Here is a 15,644-nt window from a genome sequence, read left to right as displayed (position 1 = left end):
TATTTTGGGATTGGAGTTGCAGCCCCACAGTTGTGGCTGTGTCTGGCGTTGCAGAGACCTGTCAGGTGCTTGGGAACTCGTGCACTGTGTCGCAAGGTGTGATGGAGATTTAAGATTTAAGTGGATGGGTGCTTAAATCTGGGAGGAAGACTTTGAGGCACTGTGTTTCCTTAGTGACAATCATTCATTACCTTAAATAAATTCATTGCCAGTCATCTTTCAGTTGTCTGGGGAAGGAAGAGGGATGTGTGGCAAATAAAACTAGTAAAGAAAATCTTGCTTTATATGTGTGTTAATATAATGTATGCACACATGTTGAATTTTTTTTTTTTTTTGTGAAATTCAGGGCATCTTTAGGAGCAAAGGGCAGCATGGAGCCCAGAGAGGTGGCACATGTGCATCTGCGTGTCAGTGCAGGCAGGCACTGGGGAAGGTGAGGTCTGGTTAATCCACCATCTGAATAAACAGAAGTTGACTGTGTTGAGACAAGTTCAAAAATCCTTATGGCCTGAGCTGAACTGAATTAATGCTGATTTTTCTTTTTTCTTCCTTGTTCTCTCCTCCTCAGGTGGAAGAAAGCTACTCTGCCGGCAGTCCTTCAAAAGGTCTATTCTCAAAAGGGCTCCAGAACCGACCTTCCAGCCCTGTTTCTGCCCCTGTGAGATCCAAACATAGCCCCGGCTCACCCAAAACAGTGTTCCCCTTCCCCTACCAGGAGTCTCCCCCGCGCTCCCCACGCCGAATGAGCTTCAGTGGGATCTTCAGGTCCTCCTCCAAAGAGTCCTCCCCCAATTCTAACCCATCTACCTCTCCTGGGGGCATCAAGTTTTTCTCCAGATCAAGAAAAAGTAAGAAATTGCTCATGTTATTTCAGGAAGATACACGGTACCTCTGGGCTTGGCCCATTCGTTACCTGCGGTAGTGAAGTAAGTGCAGATGAGGCATGTGCTAATTGTTCGTTATCGCTTTCACTGACCATGTGTTTTGGGTTTCTGACATGCTGGCCATTAGCGTATGACCTCTGCAGGGCCACGGACACTTACGCAGGGCTGAGGAGGGAAATCACACTTCAAAGCTTTTATTAGAAATCTTGTGTCCACTTTAGTGGGAGTTTTCTGGGTGGTTTCACCAAGGCTGGTTGGACATCAGTGCTGGGGCTTGAGAACAGCTGTAGAGGTTCGTGGGGTTTGTGGTGGAGCTATGGGAGGCTCACTTCTGTAGACTCTGTAGATTTATATTAGATTTATATTTCTTTACCCTGTTGTAGGGAGGGAGAGACCTTTACTAGGTACAAGTAAATGGTAAGTGTTTCCAGTCAAGTGGTCATTAAGGGAGTGCTTGAGCTTCTCTGACAGAATATGAAAGGCATCGTAGACCTCCATGGCTCAGAGCACTTGCCTGCTTTATATCGGGCACAAATTTTAGCTCTGCAGCAGCCCGTGAGCTAATATACCGTTAGGACTCAGCAGTGAGTAGAATTGAGAAAATTCTTCAATTTTAAATGTTTTTTTTTGCTGAATAAAGACTGCCACTGTTGGTCTACAAACCAAATCTGGTCTACCCAAGGCGTTGGTGGCTGTAGGAAGGAGACAGAATTAGAAGGGAAAGAGAGAAATAGCATCTTGCCACTGGGGGTGCTGGATTGTCAGACCACAGCAAGTTTTCCTTCTGTGAACAGAAGAAATAACTCAATGATGAATTGATGTTAAATCTCCTGTGGCAACGTAGGTACAGAATTAGTGATGCATATACCTATATTTGGCTATATGTTTCCTGCAATGTATTGATAGCTTTTAGTGACTTTTAAATAGTGTAGAGGGACCTTCTTGTTTTTATTCATCAGAATTTCCCTTTAAAATGTTGGTTTTAGTCAGAACAAGTAATTTCATAGTGACTTTTGTGCACAAGCACAGAGCTGTAGAAACCCATATAAGATTTTCCTTTATGTTCTGCTGCAGCTGAACTGAAATGGCATCTTTTCCAGTCCTTGCCTCTCTCTAAAACACCTTCAGGAGATTGAAAGTAGGAGAGTCAGTGTTTCTGGAGGACTCCAAGTAGACTCCAAGCATCATTTCTATTCAAGGACATTTGTTCTTCTCTGCTTAAAGTTCAAGTATGCTTTTTATGCTGCCCTCTTTTTTAAGCCTCACAATAATTAAAGTTCATTTAAGCTCTTTTTGCTCATCCACATCGGCTTAAGTATTGCATAGGAAGTATGCTGCTGATTGAGTACATGGAGAAGGACTCACTGCTACATGAATAGTAGGAATATACGCTGTGTAACAAAGCCATCTTGTGAATTTTTAAGCAAGCTAGCCAAGCAAACAGCACTGTTTAAGTCCTAGCTAGGTATAACAGAATAATAAATAAAGGAATCTTCCGCTAGTCAGCAAAATCCTTTTGATAAGGTCACGTCACTGTTGCAGGATAGGCTTGGAATGGGGCCATGCTATTTTTGAGCTAACAGAAGAAGCCCATGACCTTGCTGCTCCAGAGAGGGTTGCAGGAATTGCACCGGGCTTCGGTATTCGTGGTCGTTCTTTAGACAGCCACTTGGAAAGGGTGTGATTATTAAAATTGGTGTTTAAATTGATAACTCTTCCCATTCTGCAGCTTTTTGCAACACAGAACATTTCTTACTGTGAGCTTTCACATCATTTAGCTCCCTTATGGAGAGACTGATGCAGATGCATCCCCTTCGCTACCACATTAAAATAAATTTTATTCAGAATGTGCTAAGCAGGGGTCGGTAGTTAATCACACTCTTAGAGTTTACTTTATTTAATTAAGTTTTATTGAATTTTATTTAACAAAACTTTTTCAGGACTTCAGGAAATGTGTGCGTTAGCATTTCTGTTGTATTATGTAGTTTTTCACAAGCAAAACATTTGCATTCTGCTACTTTGTAAATAAAGAATGACCCCGTGTATTAAAAAACGCTAAGTTAATTGGTTATATCCCACTCAAAACAAAGTCTCTGTGGCTTGAACATCATTTCTTGAGTGACAAGACTTCTCAGACGTTCCTCAGACCAGCTGTCTCAGACCTTTGCACAGATGCTGTGCTGAAGAGCTATGAGAAGAGCTAAACCAGCACACGGATCCACGTTCCTGAAGGTGCATAAATGCTTCGCTGCTCAAAATTTTCACAGCCTATGTGATTAAAATCCTATTTTCTCAAGCAGCTTGGGATACCTGTGTTAGAAGTAAATGGGACTTAGGTTGCTTTATCAGTTCTGAAGCTCTGAGTGCAGTGAAATCAGATGGACTTGCTGTGCTTGCCTGCCTTTACAGCCCTGCTGGTGCTGGGTTAATAGTGTTAAAATGAAAATTAAGTCTCTGCTGGGCTGCAGGAGGAGGAGCATCACCAGCATGTCAAGGGAGATGATCATCCCTCTCTACTCAGCACTGGTGAGACACACCTGCAGTGCTGGGTCCAGTTCTGGGCTCCCCAGTACAAGAGAGACTGGGATGTACTGGTCCTGTAAAGGGCCACTACCTTGGTCAGAGGCTGGGGCATGTGGTGTAGGGGGAAGAAAAAGGAGGAGAAGACCTTTTTGCTGTCCTTTGCTGTTACCTAATGTGGTTATGGAGAGGGCAGTGCCAGGCATCTCAGGGATACCCAGTGAAAGGGCAGGAGGCAGCACGGGAAACTCCAGGCAGGTGTAAGAAAAACATTCTTGATGGGAGTAATACAGCATCGGAGCGGGGTCCAGAGGGGCTGTGAAATTGCTGCCCTTCCAGATTTTACTAAATTGACTGGACAAGGCTCTGAGCACCCCAATTTTAAGTTGAAGCCCTGCTTTGAGCAGAGGCTGATCCAGAGACCTCCAGAGGTTCCTCCCAGCTGCAGGTCTTCTGGGAAACTCTGCACCGGAGCATCCCCTTTGGGTTTTTAGCAAATCTGTATTTTATCCAGGCAATCTGCAATTTTAAAAAAAAAGCACCAAATAAAAGTTCACAGTGGTTTGGGGGTTTTTTGTCCCCCACTTTGTCTGAAATGAGTCTGTGCTCTACTCCTTTCCCTAGCATCGTGGAGTGGTATGTGGGGGAAGTATATGCAGTTTTTGTTTTAAATAACATAACCCGTCTTCCCTCCGCTTCCTCCTCCCACGCATTGTTCAAAACACAGACTAACCTGTTACTCCACATATTCCTTGTTTTTCTTGGAAGCAACTTCTTCCTGGCTTGTTTTCATTCTAAAGGCTATGTGTGGTATTCGCAGTGCTTTCTTTCCCATGTAGTTGCTCTTTTCCCAGCTAAGTTATTTTGATTTTGAATAGATGCAGTTTAGGAAGGGCATTCATGGTTAGAGTAGGACAACATTAAAACAAGAAGTGATTTGCAAACATGAGGCTTAAAACATTTTCCATTTACAGCTCGGAGTTTAAAGCTTTTGCTCATCTTTAATATTGTATCACTTGTTTTGGCAATAGCCAAAACCTCATCTTTGTGTCTTTTCCCTTTGGGTACCCTGGTTCAGCATCTGCTCGTAAACCCACAGCTCTACTCTGGCAAAAGGAAAAATACCTTCCCACAACGTGTACTTGGCTGCCAGCCACTTCAGGTATTTTGTAATATTGTAATATCGTACAGCTTCAAAACAGTAAGCTGCTGGTTGGGGCTTCACGTCCAGTGTCCCACCTTTGAAAAGGCAACAAATCCACCTCAGTCTCCTCCTGGCAGAGGCTCTGCAGGGTCATTTTTGGGTGAGATGTGTGCCTGGCCACTGGTGTTGCCCCTTTGGTTCTGGAAATTCACCACAGTAAATTCCAAGGCAGCTCTTTGTGTGCTGGGTTTCTGTACAAGTTTTTGGAAATTTATTTGTCGGCTTTTAAATTTCTTTTTTGTCTGAGAATTTCTTTGCAACAGCACTGTTAGACCAACAGTTGAAAGCTGAGTATGGATTTGGGATTAATTAAGCTCAACTTTGAGGTGGTGCAGAGGCCTTGCTAATGCAGCTCCCCCACACTATGAAGCTTGGTACGTGCAGTCCCACCCAGCGCTGCCCACCTTACACCTCCCAAAGCCGGGTGCTTTCTGCAAGCGGAGACTTGGGTCTATGCCATGTGGAGCTCGGTACCTGGGTTTTACTTATTAGCATAGGTGCTTGAGCAGCCGTGGAACAACGAACAATTGCATTTTAATTATTTCTAGATGAATGGATATGAAAAAATTAGTAAATTGGAGTTCTCTAATTTTAGAATAGCACTCGTGACCTGTAGCTGGCAGAAGGCTTCTACAGAGCTGACACTGATTTCCTAGATGTTTTTCAGGGACAGCAGGAGCAAAGTACAAGTGAAGAGGTGCAAGCTGAAGTTTGAGGTGCTATGAAAAGTGACTTCAGAATTAGCCTTGTGAAACCGCTTCCCAGTTTGTCTTAGGTTTGCTGAAAACTGCATGAACTGCTCTCACGAGGATCAGCTGAAGACTTGATGCTCGAAGATGTTACTGAGTCTTGTCTGTGAAGGAAGTGCATTTCTCTTGTGTACAAATTTACAGAGCCGGTATAATGCTAAGAGAAGGAAGAAGTGGCACAAATTTACTTTCGGTAAAGCAAACTGAGGTCACCCAAAGTAAATTCAGGGGGATGACCTACACGGGGGGAAAACACAATTCAGGTTACACTTTTCTTTCATGAGCTCTCCCTTCAGAGCCAAGACATCTACAAATAAATGAGGAAAGCTTTATTTTACTGAGTGGAAACTAGGGAGCTACCCCTGCAGATAGGTTAAAATCAAATACCCTGAATATTTTATTAAAAGTAGATGGTTGTATGAAATTTAAGTTGTTAAAATGGGGCTTTTTCCATGGGGCTGAATGCCCCTTTTGAAGGACAGCAGGGCATTTTCCAGTCCTGTTTCCCCTTTCAAAAGCATCAGTTCAAGTAACAGCAATACTCATGACACATGGGTGGTGCTGCCAGTTTTAATAGCGAAGGAAATCAATTAAAAGGTTTCCATTGACATAAAGCTTTGGGTTGTGGTGGATGGGATCAAAGGAAAAAATTTGCTCAGAATTAAAGGTTGTTTACAGAACTTTGAATCAAAAATTACGCCACTTTCAAACACCTTGAAGGTGGTTAGATTTAAATCACAGTGAATTTGCACTATATTTGAGGAAGGAAATGTTTTTCAATTTAAAGTTTTAATTTTCTGCCTTCTCTTAGTAATTTTTCTGCTTCTGGAATTCAATAGTATTAACTGTGGTGCCCAAAATAATCCGTAAGGAGGGCTTCTGGTGCTCCAATAATAAAGGACAGATAGTATTTTTTTTTCAGAAGACTGCAAGATGCAGTACGGAAAGGTTGTCGTATATTTCATTCATTCTAATAATTTATTTTCTTGGAGAACATCTTGTGGTTAGACTATGCCCTCTGTGAGAAAAGCTTATGACTGTACTAGTTTTTACCCATAGGTGGAGCAAGTAGCTCTCATTTCCAATACCTCAGGGAAGAAATGGGGAAAACCCTCCAGTTTCACGTTGCCGCATTCAGCTCTGCTGCCTTGAAGGCCTCCTGACTGTGGCTGATCTGTGCTAAAGCTTTTCTTCAAGCTTTATACTGAAATGAATTTCCTCCAAAGATTTTCCTCCATATTTGTGACATTTAGGTGCAGTAAAGTGGGGTTTAGTCTGAGACAGGCTGTTGTGGAGGGTTGGCAGCTGGGCACAGGCATCTCAGGTACTGTTGGCTCAAGCTGTTTCCTACTGTTACTCCTGAGGAATGGATACCTTCCTGCAACATTCAGTGCTGTGCTGTCGGCTGCCGTCCCTTGGGCCAGCTGCTGGAGTCTATATTTGAATTTTTCTTTGCTAAATCAATAAATTTGTCCCATAGTCGTAGAATTACAGAATCATAGAATCATAGAGTAGTTTGGGTTGGAAGGGACATTTAAGGCCCATCCAGTCCAACGCCCCTGCAAGGAGGAGGGACATCTCCAACCAGATCAGGTTGCTCAGAGCCCCATCCAACCTGGCCTTGAATGTTTCCAGGGATGGGGCATCCACCACCTCTCTGGGCAACCTGTGCCTGTGTTTCACCACCCTCATTGTAAAAAAAATTTTCCTCATGTCCAGTCTGAATCTACCTCCCTCTACTTTAAAACCGTTACCCCTCATCCTATCACAACAGGCCCTGCTGAAAAGTTTCTCCCCATCTTTCCTGTAGGCCCCCTCGGGGTACTTGAAGGCCGCTCTAAGGTCTCCCTGGAGCCTCCTCTTCTCCAGGCTGAACAGCCCCAACTCTCAGCCTGTCCTCATAGGAGACATGCTCCAACCCTCTGATCATCTTCGTGGCCTCCTCTGAACCCTTTCCAACTGGTCCACGTCTTTCTTATGTTGAGGGCTCCAGAACTGGACACAGTACTCCAGGTAGGGTCTCACAAGAGCAGAGTGAAGGATCAGAATCCCCTCCCTCGACCTGCTGGCCACACTTTTGATGCAGCCCAGGATGCAGTTGGCTTTCTGGGCTGCAAGCACACATTTCTGGCTCATGTTGAGCTTCTCATCCACCAGCACTCCCATGTCCTTCTCCTCAGGGCTGCTCTCAATGTGTTCTCTGCCCAGCCTGTATTTGTGTCTGGGGTTGCCCCAACCCACGTGCTAGACCTTGCACTTGGCCTGGTTGAACTTAATAAGGTTCTCATGGGCCCACCTCTCCAGCCTGTCAAGGTCCCCCTGGATGGCATCCCTCTCCTCCAGCGTGTCGACGGTACCACACAGCTTGGTGTTATTGGCAAACTTGCTGAGGGTGCACTCTATCCCACTGGCCGCATCAATGACAAAGATGTTGAACAAGGCTGGTCCCAATACCAACCCCTGAGGAATGCCACTCGTCACTGGTCTCTCCACTTAAATATCGAGCCATTGACCACAACTCTTTGACCTTTCTTGGAAAGGTCTTGGACTTTTCCAGCCTTCAGACCACAAGAGTAGAGAACCATTAATTATAGCCTGCATTGGGATGGCAGATAGCTGAGGCCTCTTTCGTTGTCAGTTTTTCATCTGTCTTCACATTTCCCCTGCCTTCTGAACATGCAGGAGGGTGGGATGCCAGAGGAGAAGGCTGTTGGGCAGCTTTGATTTCTGGCTGTGACTACCCTTGCCCTGCAGGACAAGGGGAGCAGGTTGTGGAAGGATGGTGCTGCTTGGTCCAGGTTCACCTTGGGAAGGTGGCATAGGCTCTTTCACTGTCATCCCATAAAACCTGGGAAAGAAGCAGAGCCATTTGTCTTGCTTTATTTTCCAATACTGCTGTGCAAAAACATTTAATCATAATTCTGCAAGCTTGTTTGCCCGCAGAGGCAGACAGGGAGACCGACGCTGTTGGTTTCAGTCTCGCCTACACTAGAAAAATGACTTTTTGCAGACAACATGTGTCAGCACGACTGCAGCCGAGCTGGTGCCGCACATAGCTTTGCTTGCCCAAAGACCAGCCGCGTTCAGCACCATTTGTCCTGCCAGTTAGTGACATCTGCTGTCAGCAGCAGATTATTTTTCCAGTTAAAACGTGCTTATTGTGATTGGTCTTAGTATATTAGGAGATATCTTTCAATGTGCTTCCCATTTCACATTAGTTTCCCGTGATCAGTGTTATCTGCATGGGTGGAGTACATCCAGTATGCTTTTATATTCTTTATCACTCTTTCTAGGCAAGAAGGATTTTTCAGGCTATCTTCACTGCAGCCTCGCTCGTCTAAACCGTCACATGAGGTCCAAGCATCTACCTCAGCACAATGTAACTTCCAGCAGTCACTGGCAGAGTCAACTGGGCAAAGAGAGCCTGTAGCACCCATTTTGATGCAGTCAGGTGTTGGAGCACCTTACAGCAACTTGGAATCTAACTGGGGAGTCATCATTGGCCCATTTGGTGTAAACAGCAAATTGAAATGCAGGCTGGTTGTTACTGAGACAAGGGGATGTGGAAAAGCACAGAAGATCTGTTCTAGTATAGAGCTCTGCTTTATAATAGAAGCTCACGTTTCTCTTGCCAAAGCAAAGGAGAACAAAGATGCCACTTCTTAAAATTAATTGGTTTAGGATTTTCTAGCCTAGTGAGTTAGTTGATTTGGATTTTATTGTTCTTAAAATAATCAACATGTCAGCTGGAGGAGGCTGGAAGTCATGTTCTTAGTTTAAAATAAAAAGAGGACAGGCAAGGTCTTCTACTCATGTCAGAAAATGTGTCTTGGGTCTAATTTTTTGACATTGATTGATGAATGGTTCTCAACCATCAGAACCTTTAAATAAATTTTTTTGAATAATGTACCCTCAATGGGATAATGCATGTATCAGGAGCCAGTAACAATGACTGCAGGTGCTTTGGTAATCCAGCAGAACTTCTGACAAGCTTCACTGGCACAGTGTGAGATATAATCATAGGATCATATCAGAGAATGGTTTGAGTTGGAGGGGACATTAGATATCATCTAGTCCAACCCCTCTGCCCTGGGCAGGGACACGTTCCACTAGACCAGGTCACTCAAAGCCCCGTCCAACCTGGCCTTGAACACTTCCAGGGATGGGACATCCACAGCTTCTCTGGGCAACCTGTGCCAGTGCCTCGCCAGCCTCACAGTGAAGGATGACACCTTGCAAAGGACTCCATTCAGGTTCATAAAAGCATTTTACTAGCCACAGGCGCACACATGCACATTAGCTGGAGGTCCGTGCTCTCTAAAGTTTGCACCATTTTTGGATTTGCAGGACAGGGGGTTGTAAAATGCTTGGAAGCTCTGTGTATGCTTTGCCAGCTGTGCTGCTAAGTGGGCGTGTGTAGATGCTCTAGAAAATAAAGTGCAAAGGATGGGGCAGCGAGGTGAGGATTCGTGATGGGTACAGTGTGAAGCTGTGATAAATAAAAATGTGGTAGTGAATGTAATTTTGAGAGTAACGTCCTGAATAGCGATCTGCAAGATTTTAGTCTGTAGAGTCACCTGCACGCTACAAGCAATAATCTGTAACGGTATTCTCCTCAGATTGTTTCTCTTTGGTCCGCTTTCTGAATGGTAGAATCTGTTATCCAGCTAAACCAGCACATCTACAGAGCATTGTTGGAAAGGCCCACATGTCAGGAGCTAATCGATTTATGACAATCCTAAAACCACTGAGCCAGCAGTGAGCTTACAAAGGTCCCTGTGCCTGGGATTTCTAGGATGGATCAGTAGGCTGACTGCCCTCCCCTCCCTGCAGGGCTGGCCGGTTGGGTAATGGGGCACCGAGTGTTTAATGAAATCTGAACAGGACCTTTCTTATTTCAGTTTTAAAGAGAGAGTTGTATATTGTTTGGGAATTTGTTTGTTGTTGTTTTTTTTTTTTTAAAAAAAAAGAATTTATTTTCTTTCTTCACAGTTTTTTTTCTGCTATGTTCATTTCTGTCTCAGTACACCCAGCATCTGAAGACTCTTCTCTATCTTTAAAAAATTCTTAGCTTAGCTTATGGAAAAAGATTGATCTGTGCGTACTTGATATGCGAAGCAAATACTCGGAGTCATTGATGATCAAGCATCAAAACACCTCAATTTCTTAGTTAAATTATTTTGAAGCTTTCCTTGGGGTTCCTATAAGCACATTTTATTTGCAGGCAACTGCGGCAGTTTGCAGCAGACTTTCTTTGTAGTTTGCCTCTTGCAGCATCTCCTGATGCTTATGGCTCTCAGAGCCCAAAATGTAAGCACAGCTTTAAAAGCACCACATAGGTGTGTGACACAGGACTGCAGTGACAAGTGTGTGCAAGTAGCTGTGCCAGACAGTGCCGCACTGTGTGAGCCCAAACTGCCTGTCCCTGGGAGCTCCTGTGAAACATAGATGTGCTCCTATGGGCATCCCGCTGCTCCTCTCACTGAATGGAGAAGCTGGGATTGCCTTGCCTGCCTGGAGATGCTTTGGCTTAGGTTTTCAGCAGGATGCTAAGGACCTTTTATTATGCTTTGTTGGGTTTCTTTTTGCTTCTAAACCCATTGAAACAGCAGGGGCTAAAATCATCCCTTCCTCCAACATGTGTAACAGCAATAATTTCAGCAGTTGTTCAGGAAACCAACTTCTCCTCTCCTCCTCCCTGGCGGGTTTGCCATTGTCCTCACATCAGGATATGGCCCTCAATATCATAATAGACATTTAATTGCATTGACAAATACATAGACCCTCACGTAATTAATTTCTGCTAGGGAATATGTGTGAAGATTAGACATTAATCATGTGTTCTTCAACAAATGCCGTTATTTGGGAAATCCTGACCGTTTTTCTTTCAGGGTCACTGTGAATGTATCTGCTTCTTTGCCTGCCTGAGCTGGGTCAGAAGGTTTGGTGTCAGATTTGTTTGCTTAACCTCAGTGTAAGGTTTCCATAGCTCTTCATGTTCCCAGTCTTTCCACGGATCTGTTTTATGGTGAGTGAGCTGCGCTTGGCAACCCGAGCTGTACCTCCCACAGGATGACGCTGTTTGCAGTTATGCGCTTGCTCCAATTCCTGTCACGCGCAGATGTACCCCCGTAGTGCAGAGCAGCAGGAGGCCAAATCCAGCTTTAATCCATGCAAAATAAAAAAAATCCCCATCTAAACACTATGAAGGTCAAGACTTTCTGGAGAGGAAGTGAAAGAATTGCAAATGAACAAATGCTTAATATGGAAATGGGAGTAGCTACACATGGCAAATAGTGCCTGTGTTATTTATTCTGAGTTTAGCATCTGTATTAAATGCCTGCCTCCTTCATGTTTCACAGAATCATAGAATGGTTTGGGTTGGAAGGGACCTTTAAAGGCCATCCAGTCCAACCCCCCTGCAAGGAGCAGGGACATCTCCAACCAGATCAGGTTGCTCAGAGCCCCATCCAGCCTGGCCTTGAATGTTTCCAGGGATGGGGCATCCACCACCTAGCTGGGCAACCTATAAAAAAGTAGAGTTTGCTAGAGAAGTGTTAAGCTTGGCTGTGTTAGGTGCACCTCAAAAGGTTTCTGAAAGACAAGAAGCATAAACAGTGGCTGATACATGTAGCTACGTAATAAAAATGGGGTTTTGGCACAGGAGTCCTCAGCAGCAGCACTTGATTGCAGTGCAACAAATGCCTAAAGTTGTTTGGGAGAGTGAAACTCAAAAATGAATTATGTGAACATTTAGATGAGCTGTTAGCTGATTTTTTTCATCTTCTAGAGGGAAGTATTGCTCCTTTCTGTGAAACTAATTAAAATGTGGCTTCTAGCCTTGTGAAGATCAAATTCTTCTGTATTATGTGTATTTAAACACATCTGATTTACTACGTCTGACTTTCTCAGAGTAACACAGGGGAAGATTTAACCATTGGGCTCTGAACACAGTGGAACAATTTCCAGACTTGAGTGCCTGAAGTTAATAGTATAAATCCTTGCTGAGACACCTAAGCCAGTTGACTTGAGGAAAAAAAAAAAGACTTTCTTAACAGAAAAAAAAAAAGATAAGAAAAAAGGAAATATTTTTATTAATTTCAGCAATATTTGCTCATCACCCCTATGAAGGTGGTGAACAATAAGGAATAGTTTCCTACGTGAGGATCTAAGTTTTATTCTGTTGGGTTTTGTCCTTCAAAGCCAGAGGAAAGCCCGTTCTTCCAATGCAGTGAAAGGCACTCTCATTGCCAAAAGCCTAATTATGACTCTTCCCTCCTCAAAAACATAAATAGTAAGTAATGAGGATTATCGCCGATGTGACATCTTGTATGTTCGCTGGTGTTCGCGGAAATCTTTCAAGCAAATGGTGGGGATTAATGCAAACCAGTTTGTACAGCTGTCTAGGTTTTGTTGAATCAGAAGCCCAGTCTGCAGGAAAATGTGTGGATTATCAGCAAATTCTTACTAGTGGTAAAGGAAGGCAGGCAGGGAGAGATGTTCTGAATTTAGAGAAATGGTCAAAGCCATTGCTGTGGGGTACCTGATGCGGGCTGTGTTGCAGTAGTTAGGAACATTTTTGTTGTTCTCTGGTTTTCATTGTTGTAGAAACAAACACCAAGAAAGAAACTGAGATTTAGCATTTTTCTTAATTCCATTAATGTTTTTAACTCATAACCATTGCTGTAGTAAATCTTTGTGATCGGCCATGATTCTTTCAAGTTTGTTTAACCAAAGTGGACTTATTCTCCATTATTATCCAGACCACTGGGGCAAAGAATGTGTAAAAAATATTAGAGTATGAATATGAAAAAAAAATTATCATGTCTTATTTCTGCATGTTATATGGAACATCTTCATTTAACAATAGTGGCACATTTCCATGCAGTCAGATAAATCCTGAGAGATAAGACCCGCCCTGGATTTTAGGGGGGTGGTGGTGTGGAGCTTCTGTGCAAGGGAGATGTCATCAGGGAGGTTTCTGCCCTCTGGTGATGTTCCACTTTTTCCTTTAACCACAGAGTTCAGGGGTGATGAAGGGAGGTGAAATCTCAGGTATTTTTTTAAGGAGTAAGCCCTGGTGGAGACTCAAGGATGGTGGCTACTTTGGGATTGTCCCCAACCTCAGAGGATGGTGCTAGAGAAGCACGTGGTCGTTACAGAGGGTGAAATTCAGGGTAAGGCACCTCATTACGTGTGGCTGTGGCAGGGGCTGGAGGAGATCTGGGTGGCTGCAGCCACCTCGGTGACCTGGGAGAGTTTGTGCAGCAACGGGGGGCCACAAGTTGGAGGAGAGGGGAGTGAAAATCCTTGGGAAACTGGCCTTAGGTCAGCTCTTTCTCCAACTGTGGTTTCTTGGCATGGATTTTGTTATTAAGACATGTCACTGCAATTAAATCGCATTAAAGTCAAACAAGCTGCTGATGAGAAGTCACACTGCTGTTAAACTGCCCCATCATTTTGGGATGAGCTTTGAGGCAGAGTGTCTGGAGCTTTGTTTGAAGTAGCTGGAAGCCACTGTGGCAATCCCAGGAAGCCCCCATAGCCTCTCCATTTGGAAAGCTGGGATATGGGTAGAGTGAACGTGGTGGAGGAGCTTGCAAAGCAGACAGCTGGGCTGCAGAAGGGGAAACTTAAATCTGCTCCATGCAGCTGCTTCCCTGGGGAGCTCAGATGCAAACCGGGGGAGCAGGAACGCCAGCGGAGCATGGACCTGCACCAGCTGTGCTGCACCTTTAGCCATAGTTTGGTTCTGGTTTAGCCAAGAGAGGGTTCAGCTGCCCTGGGCTGGGGCTGGGTGTCTCACATCTGCTTGGAAAAGAAGTTTGGAGAGCATGATTCTCAGGATTCGCACCATAATTCACACCACTCCTTTACTGCATTTTGTATTTAAGAATGGGTGTGCAGTTGGGAAGAGGTGAGTTTTTCTCATGCACTGGTGTGTGTTCCGTGTATGCGCCCTGGCACTGCCTCCATGCACCAGACTTTGCATCTTCAAACCATCCAAGTGCTCTTATGGTTCCTAGCCACACGAGGCTTGGGCAAGGCAATAGCAAAAGGCATCGCCACAAACCAAGCCTGTTGAGTCATCTCCACCTTTCTTTCTGATGTGTATTGCTTTGTCTGTTCCAGTTTTAAAGCTGAAGAGAAGATTTTTAAGGGCTTGTTTCTGCTTCAGGCTTTCTATCTGTTTTTTTGACAGCATCAGTAGTTTTTCCATCTAAATTTTTTACCCGTGGTTAAATTGCAGAATTGGGAGTGCTACGACAGAAAGGTGTCCTCTGCTCTCTGGAGAGCTGTCAAAGCCAGCAGTGTTCAAAATCTGATGTCTGCTACTACTGTGATGAGAGGAGAAACAGAATTACGTTGTGTAGATGACCCTCACATGTTCACTGCTTTGTGGTTGGCATCGGTTGGAAGGAGTTACAGGGTTGTGGTATACGTTCTTGTCCTGTTCAAGCTTTATTTGCTCTCTTGAGGTGATGCTGTTGTGATGTTTAGTGTTATGATACGTGGATTTTTTTTTTTTTGGAGGAGCAATGGCAAGGAGCAGAAGAGTATGCCCTTTGCTGCAGCATGCTAAAGCAAGTCATTCCCCAGTGCAGAAAGGCTCCGCGGGAATGGGGTGCTGATGTTTGAGACAGGATTGTTGAGAGAGAGAGTTGGCTGCTTGCGTATTTAAAGCCTTTGATATTAGTAAGGAAATAAAACAAGTGGCACTAAAGAAAGTGTCTGAACACCACATCCTTTCCTTTGGAAAATAACCCCGCAGGGTCCTGAAATCTGCTGCTGTAGAGCACCGGGATAACTGCATCGTTCCTCACTTAGGAACCACGTCAGGGAAAGGACTGGAAAAATGATCGGCACTGGATTTTTTAATTCTCTGTCATCTAGCTGACAGGAAGAGGAGTTCAGTGCTATATTTTGTATATGCACTTTGGTCCTGTTTCTTTTTCTGCCTGAAGCTCTCTCTCAAGTCCTTCCAAATTCTTTACCATAAAAGATAATAAAGCACTACAGCACTTCACAAAATGTCATCCAGAACTGTTTGTTCAAACACTAAGGCACAAGTCAGACTGGGAGCAGGACAGCAGTAAAGGGAAAGACTGGGGAAAATTTGTTTCTCTTCAGAGTAGCTGGATTTTTGCCATCAGTGAAACCTGGAATCCAGTCACCGTAACAAACAATTAGCAGGTACTTAATAATGCTCTTTTCTTCCCAAGGCTCTGTGGATACCCACCAGTAACGATTTACTGTAAGCGCCCCATGAAAAGCAATGTTAAATCT

At 44.2% G+C, this 15,644-nt stretch overlaps 1 protein-coding gene across 3 annotated transcripts in view; it reads left to right on the top strand.

Moving 5' to 3' along the window:
* PRKAG2 (protein kinase AMP-activated non-catalytic subunit gamma 2) overlaps positions 1-15,644 on the top strand; it is a 221,023-nt gene that overhangs the window by 77,377 nt on the left and 128,002 nt on the right. For 2 of the 3 annotated variants that reach the window (XM_086741804.1, XM_086741805.1), the window contains exon 3: positions 569-848. In XM_086741804.1, coding sequence (XP_086597930.1) covers positions 569-848 — 280 coding nt within the window. Of the gene's footprint in view, positions 1-568; positions 927-15,644 lie in introns of those variants that run through there. The other variant, XM_086741807.1, reaches the window with a different exon arrangement.

This window comes from Chlamydotis macqueenii, chromosome 2 (assembly GCF_036417535.1).
Source record: "Chlamydotis macqueenii isolate bChlMac1 chromosome 2, bChlMac1.mat, whole genome shotgun sequence".
Taxonomy (NCBI): Eukaryota; Metazoa; Chordata; class Aves; order Otidiformes; family Otididae; genus Chlamydotis; species Chlamydotis macqueenii.
This window is presented reverse-complemented; position numbering and strand designations above follow the sequence as displayed.